We start from the raw sequence: 13,986 nt of genomic DNA, 5'->3' as shown, positions 1-13,986 counted from the left end.
AGGGGACAGCTAAACTCACTGGGTGCCTACGTTATGTGGTTGCAAGAATTAACTCATTAAATTCTCCCAACAAGCCTGGGAGGGAGTTACCCCCATCTTACAGATAAGTAAACAGGCACACAGAGGGCAAGCCACTTGCCTTGGATCACACGGCTAGAAAGCAGTGGAGTCAGGGTTTGAAGCCAGGTCTTTGGGCTCCAGAGCCGGCTCTTCACCACTGAGAATGAGCCATGACGGATGTCCCTGGGCTGGGGAGGGCAGCTTGGCGGATGGGCAGGCAGCTCTGACCACCACTCGGTCCTCCAGGTGTACGACGTTCCTCCGTCAGTGGGCAAGGATGTGCCTGATGGCCCACTGCTGCGCGAGGAGACGTACGACGTGCCCCCCGCCTTTGCCAAGGCCAAGCCCTTCGACCCGGCCCGCCACCCGCTGGTCCTGGCTGCACCCCCTCCAGACTCTCCGCCGCCCGAGGATGTGTATGACGTCCCGCCCCCTGCTCCCGACCTCTATGACGTGCCCCCCTGCTTGCGGCGGCCGGGCCTGGGCCCCCTGTATGACGTGCCCCGTGAGCGGGGGCTGCTGCCCGAGGTGGCCAACTGCAACGGAGTTGACGATGGGGTGTACGCGGTGCCCCCACCAGCCGAGCGGGAGGCGCTGGCCGAGGCCAAGCGCCTGTCGGCCTCCAGCACGGGCAGCACGCGCAGCAGCCAGTCGGCGTCCTCCCTGGAGGCGGCAGTGCCGGGCCGGGAGCCCCTGGAACTTGACGTCGCTGTGGAGGCTCTGGCCCGGCTGCAGCAGGGTGTGAGCGCCACTGTGGCCCACCTCCTGGACCTGGTGGGCAGCGCTGGTGGTGGCGGGGGCTGGCGCGGCACCCCTGAGCCTCAGGAGCCACAGGGGCAGGACCTGCGGGCCGCTGTGGCCGCTGTCCAGGGGGCTGTCCACGAGCTGCTGGAGTTTGCCCGCAGTGCTGTGGGCAACGCGGCCCACACTTCTGACCGCAGCCTGCATGCCAAGCTTAGCCGGCAACTGCAGAAGATGGAGGATGTGTACCAGACGCTGGTGGTGCACGGCCAGGCTCTCGATGGCAGCCGGGGAGGCCCCGGGGCCTCTCCTGAGGACCTGGACCGCCTGGTGGGCTGCTCGCGGGCTGTGCCCGAGGACGCCAAGCAGCTGGCCTCCTTCTTGCACGGCAATGCCTCGCTGCTCTTCAGACGGACCAAGGCCCCTGCCCTGGGGCTTGAGGGGGGCGGCCCTCTGCACCCCAACCCCACTGACAAGGCCAGCAGCATCCAGTCCCGGCCCCTGCCCTCACCCCCCAAGTTCACCTCCCGGGACTCGCCGGACGGGCAGTATGAGAACAGCGAGGGGGGCTGGATGGAGGATTATGACTACGTCCACCTGCAGGTGGGCGTGTGCCCTGCCCGGGCCCCCTCTGCCTCCTGGGAGGCCCCCTGCCCCTTCCTGGGCTCTGGCTTTGTCTCCTCTATTGTGGGGACCCTGATCCCCTCCACACGACCCCTCAGGCCTGTTGAGGGTGGGGGCTGGTGTTAGGTGGGTCCCTGGGCCTGCCCCACTCGGAGCTTCCAGGCCTCTGGGGCAGCTTGGCTGTGTCCTCAGGGTCCGGCCGCTCAGGACCCCGTGCCAGGTGGGAATGCCTCCTGAGCGCCTCCCGGTGGCCCGAGCGGGGGCCTCCATCCTGTCTGGGGGCAGGTTCTGAAGAAGTGCAAACATAAACATGACCGTTTCAGGCTCGGGAAGTAAAGTGAGTTGTGGGAGGCAGGGTGGGCTTCCGAAGCTGCGACCCTCGGCCAGTCGTGTGGCTGTCAGGTGAGGCAGGTGCCGGGGAGGGGAGGACTGGCCATGGCCACGGGGATACCCCGTCCTGCGCCCCTGGGGCTGCCGGGAGCAGAGGCAGCGGGCGGGGGGCAGCTCCCCTGGGAAAGCGCAGGGACAAGCCTGGGCGCGGCGAGCAGCGCCACCTGGTGGCCGCCCGCGCCCCACCGTCCGGCCTGTTCCCAGGCTCTGGGGGTTGGGGCCTGGCCCCAGCCCACTCCTCTCTCTCCTGTCCAGGGGAAGGAAGAGTTTGAGAAGACCCAGAAGGAGCTGCTGGAAAAGGGCAACATCGTGCGGCAGGGGAAGGGCCAGCTGGAGCTGCAGCAGGTGAGCCCCAGATCCCCTGCCTCACCCCCATCTTGTTCTCCCAGGGCTGCCGTAGCAAATGGCCACAAACTGGATAGTCTAAAACAGCAGACAGTTGTTCCCTCCCTGTTCTGCCAGAAGTCAGATCAGGGTGTCGGCAAGGGGTCTTGGGGGTAAGCCCCTCCTTGCCTCTCGCGCCTCCTGTGGCCCCGGCGCCCCTCGGCTTGTGGCGGCACTGCTCCCCTCTGCGCCTCTGTCCTCACGGGGCCCTTTCCTCTGTCTGTGTCCGGATTTCCCTCTTACAAGGAAACCAGTGAGCTATTTCCAAACAAGGTTGTGTTCTGAGGTTCTGGGTGGACGTGAATGCTTGGGATGCACTGTTTAATGTAGCGCACCCGGTGAAGCCGAGACCCCAGCCCTGGCTCTCACCCCAGCTCTTTTCCAGCTGGGTGGGACCCTTGGGCCGACCAGCTCCTCCCGGCCTGTCTGCTCCCGTCAGTGAGCCCTCTGCCCCCGCCTGCCACCCTCCTCGCCAGGTGCTTCTCCACTGTGGGGGCCTCCTAGCTTTGTCTGGTTTCTTCCAAAACTCATTAGAGTCATCATTGTAGACATTTAGAGAGTACAGAGAAGTGTTTAAAAAAAAAAAAAAAAAAAAAAAATGAAGAGACCACCCAGAGGTGTCACCGTGGGCCAGGCTGGTTCCGTGACCCAGTCTGCAGGCATAAAATTTTTTGTGTATTTTACATCATTGCCTGAAAGTAGGAAAGGGGCATTGAAAAAAAGTAGTAAGGGAGTTTTATTCTGATTATGGAGATAATAAAAAAAAATAGAATGTAGACTAGCATGGAAAATAACAAATGAGAATTGCTGCTTAAGTCTCCCCTACCCTGTGTTCCCCCAGGCATGGAGAAGGAAAACACTCAGTAAAGGAATAAATGTTAGTAATTTTTAAATTTATATGTGTGTGTGTATATATATATATATATATATACATACCATGTATATAAAAGTATATAAAATCCCCATTGTTTAAGAAATAGCCATGCACTTCATGCTCCTCCTATGCTGTTCCAGTGTTTATTGTTAAACCAGGCCCCTGTTGATTGGGACATTTCATTTATTACTAGAAGAGTAGAATTATGTATGAAGTTCTTTAAAGACAGAATTCCTAGGCCAAGGACATAAAGTGCAAGTAAAATATAAGTACATGCAGACACGATAGGGACATTTATTGCTCCATTTTTATATTGGTGACAATCTGAAAAACCCCACATGTGTCTATGGTTGAATACAGTAAGGACATTCACACAGTAGAATATTATGTAGCTATAAAGAATTGTCAACAAATGAAAAAGACCCACCGGAATTTAAAACAAAGAGCCCCAAGTGTATTTGTTGTCTTGATTTTCTTGCCAGACAAGGGAACTAGTCAGTGGAGAATTTCAAGTACCTGTCGAATGGGGGAGAAGTTGGAGGTTTTTAAGTGTTGGGAAGGAGTGGTGTCATGTTCACCTTGCTAGCTAAGGGCTGAAACCTCGCACCCTGGGTAGGACAGAACGGGGGTCCGTCTCCCTGTCTGGGCCCGGCCGCTGAAGCTGTCCCCTCCCCTGTGAGATCTAGCCCTCACAACACGGCAGTCCGTTCCACTGTCTGCTAGGCAAGGGCCGCTGTCAGGGGAAATTTTTTCTTTTACCAAATGCTTTTACATATACTGACATTAAAGAAATTAATGACATTTTGTTAGGTGATAAAAGGAAACTACGAAGTGTAATATAGTGTTAAGTGTCCATTTTTCTAATTAAAAAGGCTTTGGGAGTATTCATGTTTAAAGGAAGAATATTTACCAAAATATTTTTTGTGCGTGAATTTTCACTTTCTGAGTGTTTTACAAGCACCATATGCTTTTTTTCCCTTTGTATAAAATTTTTATTATGGAAATTTTCATACTTTTACAAAATTGGAGAAAATGGTAAAATGAACCCCCAGGTCCTTTATTAGCAGCTTCAGCCATTTATCAGCTCAACAGTCAGTGCTGTCCCTTCTAATCCCCTCTTTCCCCACTGACTGATTTGGAAACAAATTAAAACCTGATGGCACTGCATTTGTAAACACTCTGAAAGACAGCTTCCAACAGGGTTAGCAGTGGTGGCTTCTGGGTGTGCGGGGTTGCAGGTGATTTTTCTGCTGGGTAAGGTTTGGAATCCTTTCACAATGTATATATTACTTTAGAAGTTACTTTTGAAGGTCAGGAGAGAGTCATAGGAAGTTGCATAGACAGCTGAGAGGTGTCCCATGTGCCCTTTCCCCAGTCCCCCCAGTCCTCCCCCTCCAGTGGCCCCGGGCCACCACTAATCCATCCTTTATCTCTAAGAATATTACAGAGATGAAACCATACAGTCTGTGACCTTTGCAGATTGGTGCAAAGGTTGTTTTATTATTTTAAGTCCTTTTTAAACTTTTTATTAAATTATTTAATGAATTAATTATTAAATTATTAAATACTTTTTATTAAAAAGAGAAAAGAACTTCTGGAGGCTAGTACCTGATTCCCCCTAGTAGGAGGCCAGGCTGGGAGAGAGCCTCCTTCCCCGCAGCCCCACACACCGAGTACCGGCCCCTTATAGACGGCCCCTTGCCAGTTTGCCCGTGGCAGAGCCCGTCTGGGTGTGTGTTTATCCTGCTTTCCAAGAGCCTGACTCAGTCCCGCTCTCCCGGGCTGTCCCAGCTGAAGCAGTTCGAGCGCCTGGAGGAGGAGGTGTCGCGGCCCATCGACCACGACCTGGCTGGCTGGACGCCGGCCCAGCCCGTGGTGCCGGGCAGGACAGGCAGTCTCGGGCCCTCGGACCGGCAGCTGCTGCTCTTCTACCTGGAGCAGTGCGAGGCCAACCTGACCACGCTGACCAACGCCGTGGACGCCTTCTTCACCGCTGTGGCCACCAACCAGCCGCCCAAGATCTTTGTGGCACACAGCAAGTTCGTCATCCTCAGCGCCCACAAGCTGGTGTTCATCGGGGACACACTCTCCCGGCAGGCCAAGGCGGCGGACGTGCGCAGTCAGGTGACACACTACAGCAACCTGCTGTGTGAGCTCCTGCGTAGCATCGTGGCCACCACCAAGGCCGCCGCCCTGCAGTACCCATCTCCGGCTGCCGCCCGGGACATGGTAGACAGGGTCAAGGAGCTGGGCCACAGCACCCAGCAGTTCCGCCGGGTCCTGGGCCAGCTGGCAGCTGCCTGAGTGTGATGATCAAAGGGACGGAGGGCAGAGGGCGAGGGGCTGAGCTACCCCAGGTGCCAGTCCTGAGAGTCGGCTGCTGCAGGCACATGGACAGGCAAGCCCAGCCCCACCCAGGCCTGGTGCCCAGGCTGCCCGGGGGTCTGTGCGTATTTATGATGGGGTAGGGTGGGGGGCGGGGCCTCCCCCGGGTCCAAGCAGGGCTGGTGTCCCAGGAGCCAGAGCCACAGAGCAGGGCTGGTGGCCTTCCCTGACCGTGCTCGGGGCCGGGTGGTCCGTACCCTGGGGCCGCAGCAGGCCCCTCAGCCCAGGGGGCCTTGGGTGGCCTGGGACGGCTGCCTTCTCCCCCTCACTGGGGAAGTGCAGCTGCGGCGAGTTCCCTCTCTGCACAGGAAAAAGCCCTAAAGAACTATTTTTCATTATTGATTTTCCAATCATTCGACTAATAGTCCCCATTTAAATAAAATTTTAAAAATGAAAAGCAGCTGCCTGAGGTGTGAGAGATGAGGGCCCATGGTGGGAGGAAGGCGTGTCCTCGGCCCCACTGAAGCCACAGGCCACTGTGGCGAAGGAACAGCGGGTCCCTTCAGGAGAGGCCCAGGGCCCTGGGAAACAGGCCCGCGCCCGAGCTCTTGGGCAGCGTCTGGGTGCCAGTGGGTGACGCTGGGTGTCTCCTGCAAGATGGGGACAAGGCCTGCGATGGTGAGGTGCCAGGGCAGTGAAGACACAGCTCTGAGGCCAGGAGGGCCCAGCCTAGGAGCAGCTAATTGAGGGCGCTGGTGTGTGGGCCGATGCAACACCAGTGGGCTCCACCGGAATTGCCTCTTATAGAGGCCGTGGCAGCAAGCAGAGCCCCTGTGGGTTGAGATGAGCGAGGGCAGATGGGAAATGCCAAGCCCTGCTGGTCCCCACAAGCCCCAGGGCAGGGAAGCCTGGGCCAAGAGCACCGCTGGGAACACACGATTGTACAAAGAAACTTGCTTTCACAGGCCTTATCCAGGATTTTTCCCTTAGGAAGAAGCTCATGATTTCAGCTTGCGGCAGTTTTAAAGTATTCTATTTTGAATTACACTCAGGCTTGGCCGGTAAGTTGGGAGAGTGGTTACCTGAGGGGCCCTTGTCTGGGTCAGTGTGTGTCTTCGTGGCGCATCTCAGGCAGCTGTGGCCCGGGCAGGCCAGCCTGGAATTGGGGCAGGGAGCAGGCCCAGGGTGCACAGCTTCGGCGGGGCCCTGCAACCCCCCAGACTGGCCTGATCTCTGCCCTCCTGGGTCTGGGCCCAGGATTCTGACCAGAGGCCAGGCAGAGAGCCAAGAGTGAGGGGCTTGGGGGGTATTGGGCACACTGGTGAGGTGAGAGCCCTGGGAATTGAGCTGCTGCTTCAGTTCTGACCATCCTGTGTGTGACCTTGGGCCTCAGTTTCCCTGGCCATATGAAGAAGGGTACTGTGCTGAGAGCTCTGTCAGAAGACCCCAGTGCAGGCAGCCACCCACCTGCTCCCAAATCACGCCCAGCCCCTGCCCACCCTGGCGAGGATGCAAAAGGGATGGTCCAAGCAGTTGCTCTGGGGGGGTGTATTTGGGTTTCACCCAGGTGTGGAGAGAGGGGCAGCTGGGCTCAGTTGGCCTCCAGAACCTCCCACACCCAGGGCATAAACTTGGTGTCGCAGGTGTACACGCCTGGTGAGGATGGGAGACACTGGCCGCTGCCCCGGGACACGATGCCCACCAGGGTCCAGGCCCCTTCTGTCCGGCAGACCAAGGGGCCTCTGGAGTCGCCCTGTGGGAGAGGAAAGGGGTTCAGGACGGGCAGCCTCAGGCGGCGGCTGACCCAGGGAGGCACAGGGGACCAGCCAGACCTGTGTGCCTAAGTCCACCCAAGGCAGCCTCAGAGTTTGGGACCCGGGACCAGCCTCATCAGCCCTTGGGCCTGTGCTGAGACCGGAAAGCAGCAGCTCGCCGCGCGGGTGTGGGGACCAAATGCGGGGGTGGGGTGGGGGCGCCCTGGCCTGGCGCCGGCGCGGAGAGCGAGCCCGCACAATGGAAACCTGGTATTACTGGTCCCGGCTTCTGCTGGGGCGCCCGGCGAGGAGTGCGCGTCAGGAGATCAAGGCAGAGGGGAGCGGGGAGCCCGGGCCTCCGGGGAGGGGCCCTGCAGCCCCCGCGGCCGGCCAGGAGCTGGGGTACAGGCGGGAGGGGGGCAGGCGAGGCCAGCACCTTGCAGGAGGAGACGCCGCTGGCTGCGGTGCACACCATCGTGTCCGTGATCTCGCTGCCCCAGAAGTTCTTGCAGTCGGCGTTGGACAGGAGGGGCAGGGCCGCCTGCTGCAGCCGCTCAGCACCTTTGTTGGCTGGAGGGTCAGTGGGGTGGGCATCAGGGCCCCCCTGGGCGGGAGAGGCCCAGGGCCCCCTCCAAGCGCCTCTCCTCCCCTGCGCGCTCCCCTGGTTCACCGTCGTGACCGGAACGCCATGGGCGCTCGCACCTGCCCTTGGGCTTCCTCCCGCCGCCCCCCCGCTGCCAGCCACGGGGGTGGGATCCCTCTCCCTCCCTCTGGGGACATGGGAGGGGCGCAGGGGGTGAGCTGAGGCGAGGGCTGAAGGACTTGGAATGTGGGAGGAGAAAAGCAGGCGGAGGCTGCTGCAGGAGACGGGGACTCCAGAGCCCTGACCAAGGCTGGAAATTTGACTCCCAGCCCGGACTTCATGGCGACCTTGACACGCCCACCCTCCCCAAGTCTGGAGAGAAGTCCAGGCTAGAAATAGGCCGCTGTGGAACTCATTGCAGGTTAGGGCCATACTTGTGCTCGGGTGTTTCTTCAAAAATTTGCTCTTGGAGTATGTCATTTTTGAACTTTGTTTTTAATCATGTTTGGTGGGTTTTTAATTAAGAGGATTTGAAATAAAGAATTTGAAAATTTTGTAAGTGTGTCAGAATTTATGATTGTGGAATCTAGATTTAAAAAAAAAATGAGTCTTATACTCCTGAAAAGCCTCTGTTGAGAACACTCACCGTTGTACATGGTCTTGCCCCAGCCCCAGTGGTGCAGAGGGAGCCCGCAGGGAAGTTGGCGTCGGTGCTGGGCAGGCAGATGGGCGACACGGTCAAGGAGAGGTGGGCAGGCATGGCCAACTTCAGCAGGGTGATGTCGTTCCGTATGGCATGGGGGTCCCACCGCGGCTGTTCAAACACCTGTGGGGAGCTGAGGTGGGGAGGACAAGGGGGAAAGGGGGGAGCCGGGTCTGGAGCCGGAAAGGAACCCTGGACAGCAGAGTCTGTGGTGGTCCGGGGCAAAGACTGATGGGAAAATGGCATGTGACATGTTGGTGATCCTTAATTTTTGTATTTTCACATTCTTCTGCCATAAGCATAAATTATTTTATAACCAGAAACAGCCTTCAGTGTTTTAAACGGAGCTTTATTGCTTGAAAAAGAGAAGGAAAGAAACCTTGGGTTGAGGCGCAGGTGAGCCTCGGAGGGCCAAGAGGTGCAGGGTGTGGGGTGGCGTGAGGCTCTTCTGCCCCCACCACCCCAGCCTGCCGCGCCCCCCTCCCCACAGGGAGCCCAGCTGTGGCCCGTCATGGCCGCACAAGCCCCCCGGGTCCCCTGCCCGCCTGGCTGTACCTCAGCAATTCTCAGGACCTGCACAGCCACGAGCCACGGTCCGACTTGCCGGCCATGACGCGGTGGTCCTTCCTGGAGGGGGTGTCCGGGCCCTCAGAGGGGACTCAGGGTTGGGGGTGAGCCCCAGCTTAATGCTCAGTGGTCAATTCCGGCCATGCCTTCCTCCCCTTTCCTGGCGGGACACCTGCCAGGCCCAGGCCTCAGTTTCCTCAGCTGTACCATGAGGGCATAGACCAGGGTCCCCCAAGCCGGAGGGTGTGGGGTCAGAGGGTTTGGGGGGCCCTGGGGCGGGGCAGGTGTCTCCTGCAGAGTGAGGCTCGGTCTGCGGCTGGGAGAGGAACAGCCTGATCTGCAGACCCTTTCCCACGGGTCACAGCGCCTGCCTGGGGAAGGGGGGGTGAGGGTCATCCCCGACAGCCCGCGCCCAGGCCCTCACCTGACCCCGCAGTGGGCGGCCGTGACCACCCAGTCCTCGCTGATGAGGGAGCCCCTGCAGAAGTGGAAGCCGGAGCTGGTCTGCGGGAGAGAGGCATGGGCAAGTCAGCCCCCCAAGGCTGGGGTCCCCATGGCTGGGGTCCCCACGGCCTGTGCCCTCTCCTGGCCCACCTCCTCTGCTGGTGTCCCTCTGCCCAGCCCCCCTCACCTGCAGGGACACCTGCCAGGGCCAGGAGCCAGGGACAGCCCCCTCCCCATTGACAATCCTGGACAGGCCTCTCAGCTCGGGCTGGATGGCAGGGTCCCCGCAGCCTGGCAGCAGGGACGGGGTGCTCGTTGGTCGGTGGTGTCCAAGGGGGCCAGACCAAAGCCCTGTACTTCCAGGCCTCTGTGGCACTGGACCCCCGGCCTCCCCGGGGCCCTCAGGTGCCTGTGCGAAGGGGCCTGGGGTCGAGGGTGTCTGTGAGCACAGAGCAGGGAGGCCTGGCCCAGGGACCCCCGGTGGGCAGCTGGCCTCCTGGGGCAGGGGGCCTGGGGTCTCCTGCTCTGGGAGCCTCATGGCCTCTTGAGTCTCGGTAGGAGCCGACTGGGGCAGCTGTTGCCTGCCTAGGGGCCCAGACCTGGGAGCTGGGGGTCCGGTGGAGGGGCTGGGCAAAGGGGATGGCTGGGGGGGAGACATCGGTGGGGCAGGAGCCACGGGGCGTGGGGGCGGATCTCGGGGAGCAGGCGCTGGCTTCCAGCGTGGGGTGGGCAGGGAGGGCTGGAACTTGTCCCGTTGAGTTTGAGATGCCATGAGGCCAGGCGGGGGCCCCCGAGGAGCAGCCAGCGAGAGTGGGAGGCAGGGGCAGGTGTGCGGAAGAAGAGGGGATGGAGGAACTGGCCCCAAGAGGAGTCCTGCTTCCCCTGGCCAGGGCAGTTTTGGGGGTTCAGGGGCTTGGCCCCTCCCATTCCCTGCTCCTGGGCGTTGGGGCCAAGGAAAGGGCAAGGTGACCTGGGGCTGCCAGGCCTGGGTCCCGGCCCTGCCTGAGCCCCGCACCTACCAGAGCTGGTGCCAAGGAGAGGGAAGGCGAGGATGAGCCAGAGACAGGCCACAGTGCGTGCTGGGCAGGGTGCGGGCCTGCCTGAGGGACCCCGTTATAGTCCCAGCCCCTCAATCACAGCCCGCCTCGCCATCCCTCCCCTTTATCATGCGTCCTTGGGCTGATAAGGCCTCCAGGGGCCTGGGACGGAGGTGGCACTTCGAGGGTGGCTCCTGGGAAGGGTCCCTGGAGCCACAGGTGTGGGCCCATGTCCCTTGGCCACAAAGCCCTGGGGCGGGGCCCCTGCAGAGGTCCCTCTTGGCATCCCCATTTTCTCTGCCTGTGGCCTTCTTGATATTCTGGGGAGCTGGAGCCCAAGTTGGGGAAGGGGACCCAGGAGGGACCCCCCAGAGCCCCCCAGCCTGGCTGGCCTGTCCCATCCAACACAGGGGCGCACCCAAGCTCAGGAGCAGAGGGGCCCTTGTGGGGCTTTGATGTAGGAGACAGACACCACCAACAGCTTTCCCAAGAGGTTTATTGAGGTTTCGTGCAGAGCAGCACTGGCAGGGACGCCAGGGTGGGCCCTGGGCTCAGTTGGCAGCCAGGATCTCCTGCACCCAGGGCAGGAGCTCAGTGACGCGGGCATACACGCCAGGCATGGAGGTGGAGCAGGTGCTGCTGCCCCAGGACACGATGCCCACCAGGGTCCAGGCTCCATCCTTCTGGCAGACCAGGGGGCCGCCCGAGTCGCCCTGTGGGAGGCAGGAGCAGGCTTGGGTCTGGAGGCTGTTCCCCGAGCCTCATCCAGGGCCCGACACCCAGGAACCACTCAGGACTTGCTTCTAGAGTTCGGGCCACCCCCGGCAGTGGGGTCCTATAGTGGAGGCGCAATACAAGCTTGGGCAAGGCTGGCCACGGGCTCTGCCTTAGCCCTTCCAGAGACAAGACCAAGCCACCAGGTCCCCCTGTCCAGGCTGTGCACTGAACAATCCCAGAGATGCCACTCATTTTAGATGCTACTGATGGAGTTTTGCAACCAGAGACCCTTCCTCTGAGGTCCATTAGCATGCCCAGGGAAAGGGGAAAGTCCTGGGCTGGCCTTTGGCCTGAGCCCACCCAGGGCTGGGAGGGAAAGGGGTGCTGGGGAAAGCCCTGGAGGCTGGTACCATGCAGGAGGAGACGCCGCTGGCCCCGGCGCACACCATCGTGTCCTTGATCTTGCTGCCCCAGAAATTCTTGCACTCGGCATTGGACAGGAGGGGCAGGGCCGCCTGCTGCAGCCGCTCAGGGGTGTTGGCATCTGGAGAGGCGGGTAAGGGGTCAGTGCTGACAGCCCCGCCCGCGGCACCCACCTCCCACCCACTCCGGTGGCCCGGCCCTCACTGTTGTACTTGGTCTTGCCCCAGCCTGTGGTGGCACAGAGGGACCCTGAAGGGAAGTCGTCGTTTTCGCTGGGCAGGCACACGGCGGACACGGTCTGAGAGAAGCGGGCGGCCGTGGCCAGCTTCAGCAGGGTGATGTCATTGCTGATGGTGAAGCTGTTGAACTTGGGGTTCTTGAAAACCTGTGAGTGAGGGCCAGACGGTGAGGTGAGGTTCGGGAATGGGCTGCCAGTTTCAGGGAGATGAGCTCCTTTCCTGGAGGACCATTCGGGGGAAACAGACCCACAGGAGGCCGTCTCTCAAAGGGCCGAGGGTTCTTGTCCCTCCTGCCCCCAGCCCCTTGGCTGAGTCCCCTCAATCGGTCCAGCAGGGCCTACGTGTACCTTTGCAATCTTCAGCACCTGAATGTCCTCGGCGTCTGAGTCCTGGTCAAACTCACCGGCCACGACCACGTCGGAGGTACTAGACAAAGCATGAGGGGTGTGAGGGCTGGGAACGCGCCCTCCCCCTCCTTCCCCAGTGGAGCTGGAAGTCCTGAGCCTGCCAGGGCCCTCACCTGACCCCACAGTGGGCAGCAGTGACCACCCAGTGCTCGCTGATGAGGGAGCCCCCGCAGAAGTGGAAGCCGGTGCTGTCCTATGAGGGAGACACAGGATCAGCAACACCAGCAAGGGTAGCATCTGCCAGGCTGGCCAACACCCCAGTGTGACCCCCCGCCCCCCGCCCCATGGGCAGACAGCACACTCACCTGCAGGGACACCTGCCAAGGCCAGGAGCCAGGGACAGCATCCTCCCCATTGACAATTCGCGAGAGACCGCTGAGAACGGGGTGGATGGCGGGGACCCCACAGCCTGGGGGTGGGGCGGAGGCAGGGTCAACTCCAGGCCTCCTGATGGCCCCAATGCCCCAGACTCCGCTCACCTCAGCCCGCTCCCAGCCTCACCTCCTCCTAGAAGCCGGCCCTGATTCCTGCATCCCCCCGTCACCCCCAGCCTGCCTGTGCTGGGCACTGGGATGCGGAGGAATCAGACTCCCATTCAGCCCGGGGCTTTGGGGGCAGCCTCAGGAGTGCGAGGCGAGCGGCAGGGCCATCACCAGGGCTGGGCCTTGGAACCCACGGGTGTCAATCCCGGCACCATCCCTAAAGGCTAAATCCCTCTGATCTCAGCTTCCCCAACACCACATGGGGGCCATAAAGCTGCTAACCTCACAGGGCTCAAAGCGGTTTAGTGGGCACGGTAAGTGCTCAGTGGTCAGGAGTTTGAAAGGGCTCTGGTCAAGGTCCCAAAACAAAAAGACTGGATCAGGAGCCCAAAAGGGGTGTTGGGGGCCCAGCCACATCTTGGCCCATGTGCTCGCCATCCGAGCTTGTACAGGAACCGCCGGCTGCACGAAGGGATTTCTGTTCCTCTAGGCTCATCTTCCCTGTCCCCGGCCCCGGGTGCAAGGCCTCAGGGCAGCCCCAGGGCCATCCTGGGCACTGGGAAGGGCGCAGGGCCGCCTCCTGGTGGTCTGGGCCAATGCCCCCACCCTCCCTGTGGTAGAGAGGAGCAGGGAGGCCCAGCAGGGGAGTCACTCGGAGTCCCCGGCCTCTGCCGGGCCCCACTCTCACCAAAGGCGCAGCCCAGGAGGGCCCAGCAGGAAAGGAGCCAGAGGACGCTCATGGTGCTGCAGTCAGGGAAATGAGCGCCCCTGCCTGAGCCCCCCTTATATCCCTGTGCCTGGGAGGTTATCGGGAGGCCCCGAGGCGATAAGCCCTTTCCTGCCAGTGTGCCCGAGGGCAGGGCGTGCCAGAGCGCACTGGCGTCAGGGCCTGGGATGGCAGCAGCTGTGACCAGGCTGAGCGTGGTGCCAGGACCGAGGGCAAGGACAGGCTGGGCAAGGTTGCCCTTGTCCCAGAGCCAAGGGGAAAGGCCGGCAACACTTGGGTTTCCCCCTCCAGACCCTGCCTCTTGAGGGGTCCTGCGGGCAGTAGCTGGGCCTGGGCTGGGAGGCCCCTCTGGTTCTAGCCCCAGCCTAGTCTCTTGGGGTCTGGAGGACCCTGTTGGTGGTGGTTGAGTAAAGGAGGTTCACGGGGATGAGCAAGAAACGCAACAGAGGCACCAGTGAAAGTGGATCCAGGGGTTGAGCAAGCAGCAGCCTGGGGTCAAATTGGG

The 13,986-nt window shown here is 60.8% G+C and overlaps 2 protein-coding genes and 1 pseudogene across 7 annotated transcripts in view; 1 reads left to right on the top strand and 2 right to left on the bottom strand.

Moving 5' to 3' along the window:
• BCAR1 (BCAR1 scaffold protein, Cas family member) overlaps nucleotides 1-8,291 on the top strand; it is a 39,698-nt gene extending 31,407 nt beyond the window's left edge. For 4 of the 6 annotated variants that reach the window (XM_037815680.1, XM_037815679.1, XM_037815681.1 and 1 more), the window contains 3 exons: nucleotides 307-1,404; nucleotides 2,071-2,160; nucleotides 4,865-8,291. In XM_037815680.1, the coding sequence (XP_037671608.1) occupies nucleotides 307-1,404; nucleotides 2,071-2,160; nucleotides 4,865-5,377 (1,701 nt within the window). In that variant the 3' untranslated portion in view covers nucleotides 5,378-8,291. Of the gene's footprint in view, nucleotides 1-306; nucleotides 1,405-2,070; nucleotides 2,161-4,828 lie in introns of all 6 variants that reach the window. The other 2 variants (XM_037815678.1, XM_037815677.1) reach the window with 1 other exon arrangement.
• LOC119518575 lies at nucleotides 6,990-10,221 on the bottom strand (annotated as a pseudogene).
• Nucleotides 10,222-10,964: 743 nt separating this feature from the next.
• Nucleotides 10,965-13,742, bottom strand: LOC119518544 (chymotrypsinogen B). Its single transcript, XM_037815759.1, has 7 exons — nucleotides 13,443-13,742; nucleotides 12,578-12,681; nucleotides 12,386-12,465; nucleotides 12,213-12,291; nucleotides 11,831-12,011; nucleotides 11,614-11,747; nucleotides 10,965-11,199 (listed from the first exon to the last, which is right to left on the bottom strand). The coding sequence occupies exons 1-7, from the start codon at nucleotides 13,492-13,494 to the stop codon at nucleotides 11,038-11,040; spliced, it is 792 nt and encodes a 263-aa protein (XP_037671687.1). The 5' UTR covers nucleotides 13,495-13,742; the 3' UTR covers nucleotides 10,965-11,037.
• Between the last annotated feature and the right edge of the window lie 244 nt (nucleotides 13,743-13,986).

Source organism: Choloepus didactylus, chromosome 22 (assembly GCF_015220235.1).
Source record: "Choloepus didactylus isolate mChoDid1 chromosome 22, mChoDid1.pri, whole genome shotgun sequence".
In the NCBI taxonomy this organism is placed as follows: Eukaryota; Metazoa; Chordata; class Mammalia; order Pilosa; family Megalonychidae; genus Choloepus; species Choloepus didactylus.
Note: the sequence above shows the minus strand (reverse complement) of the source record. Positions and strands in the feature narration are given on the sequence as shown.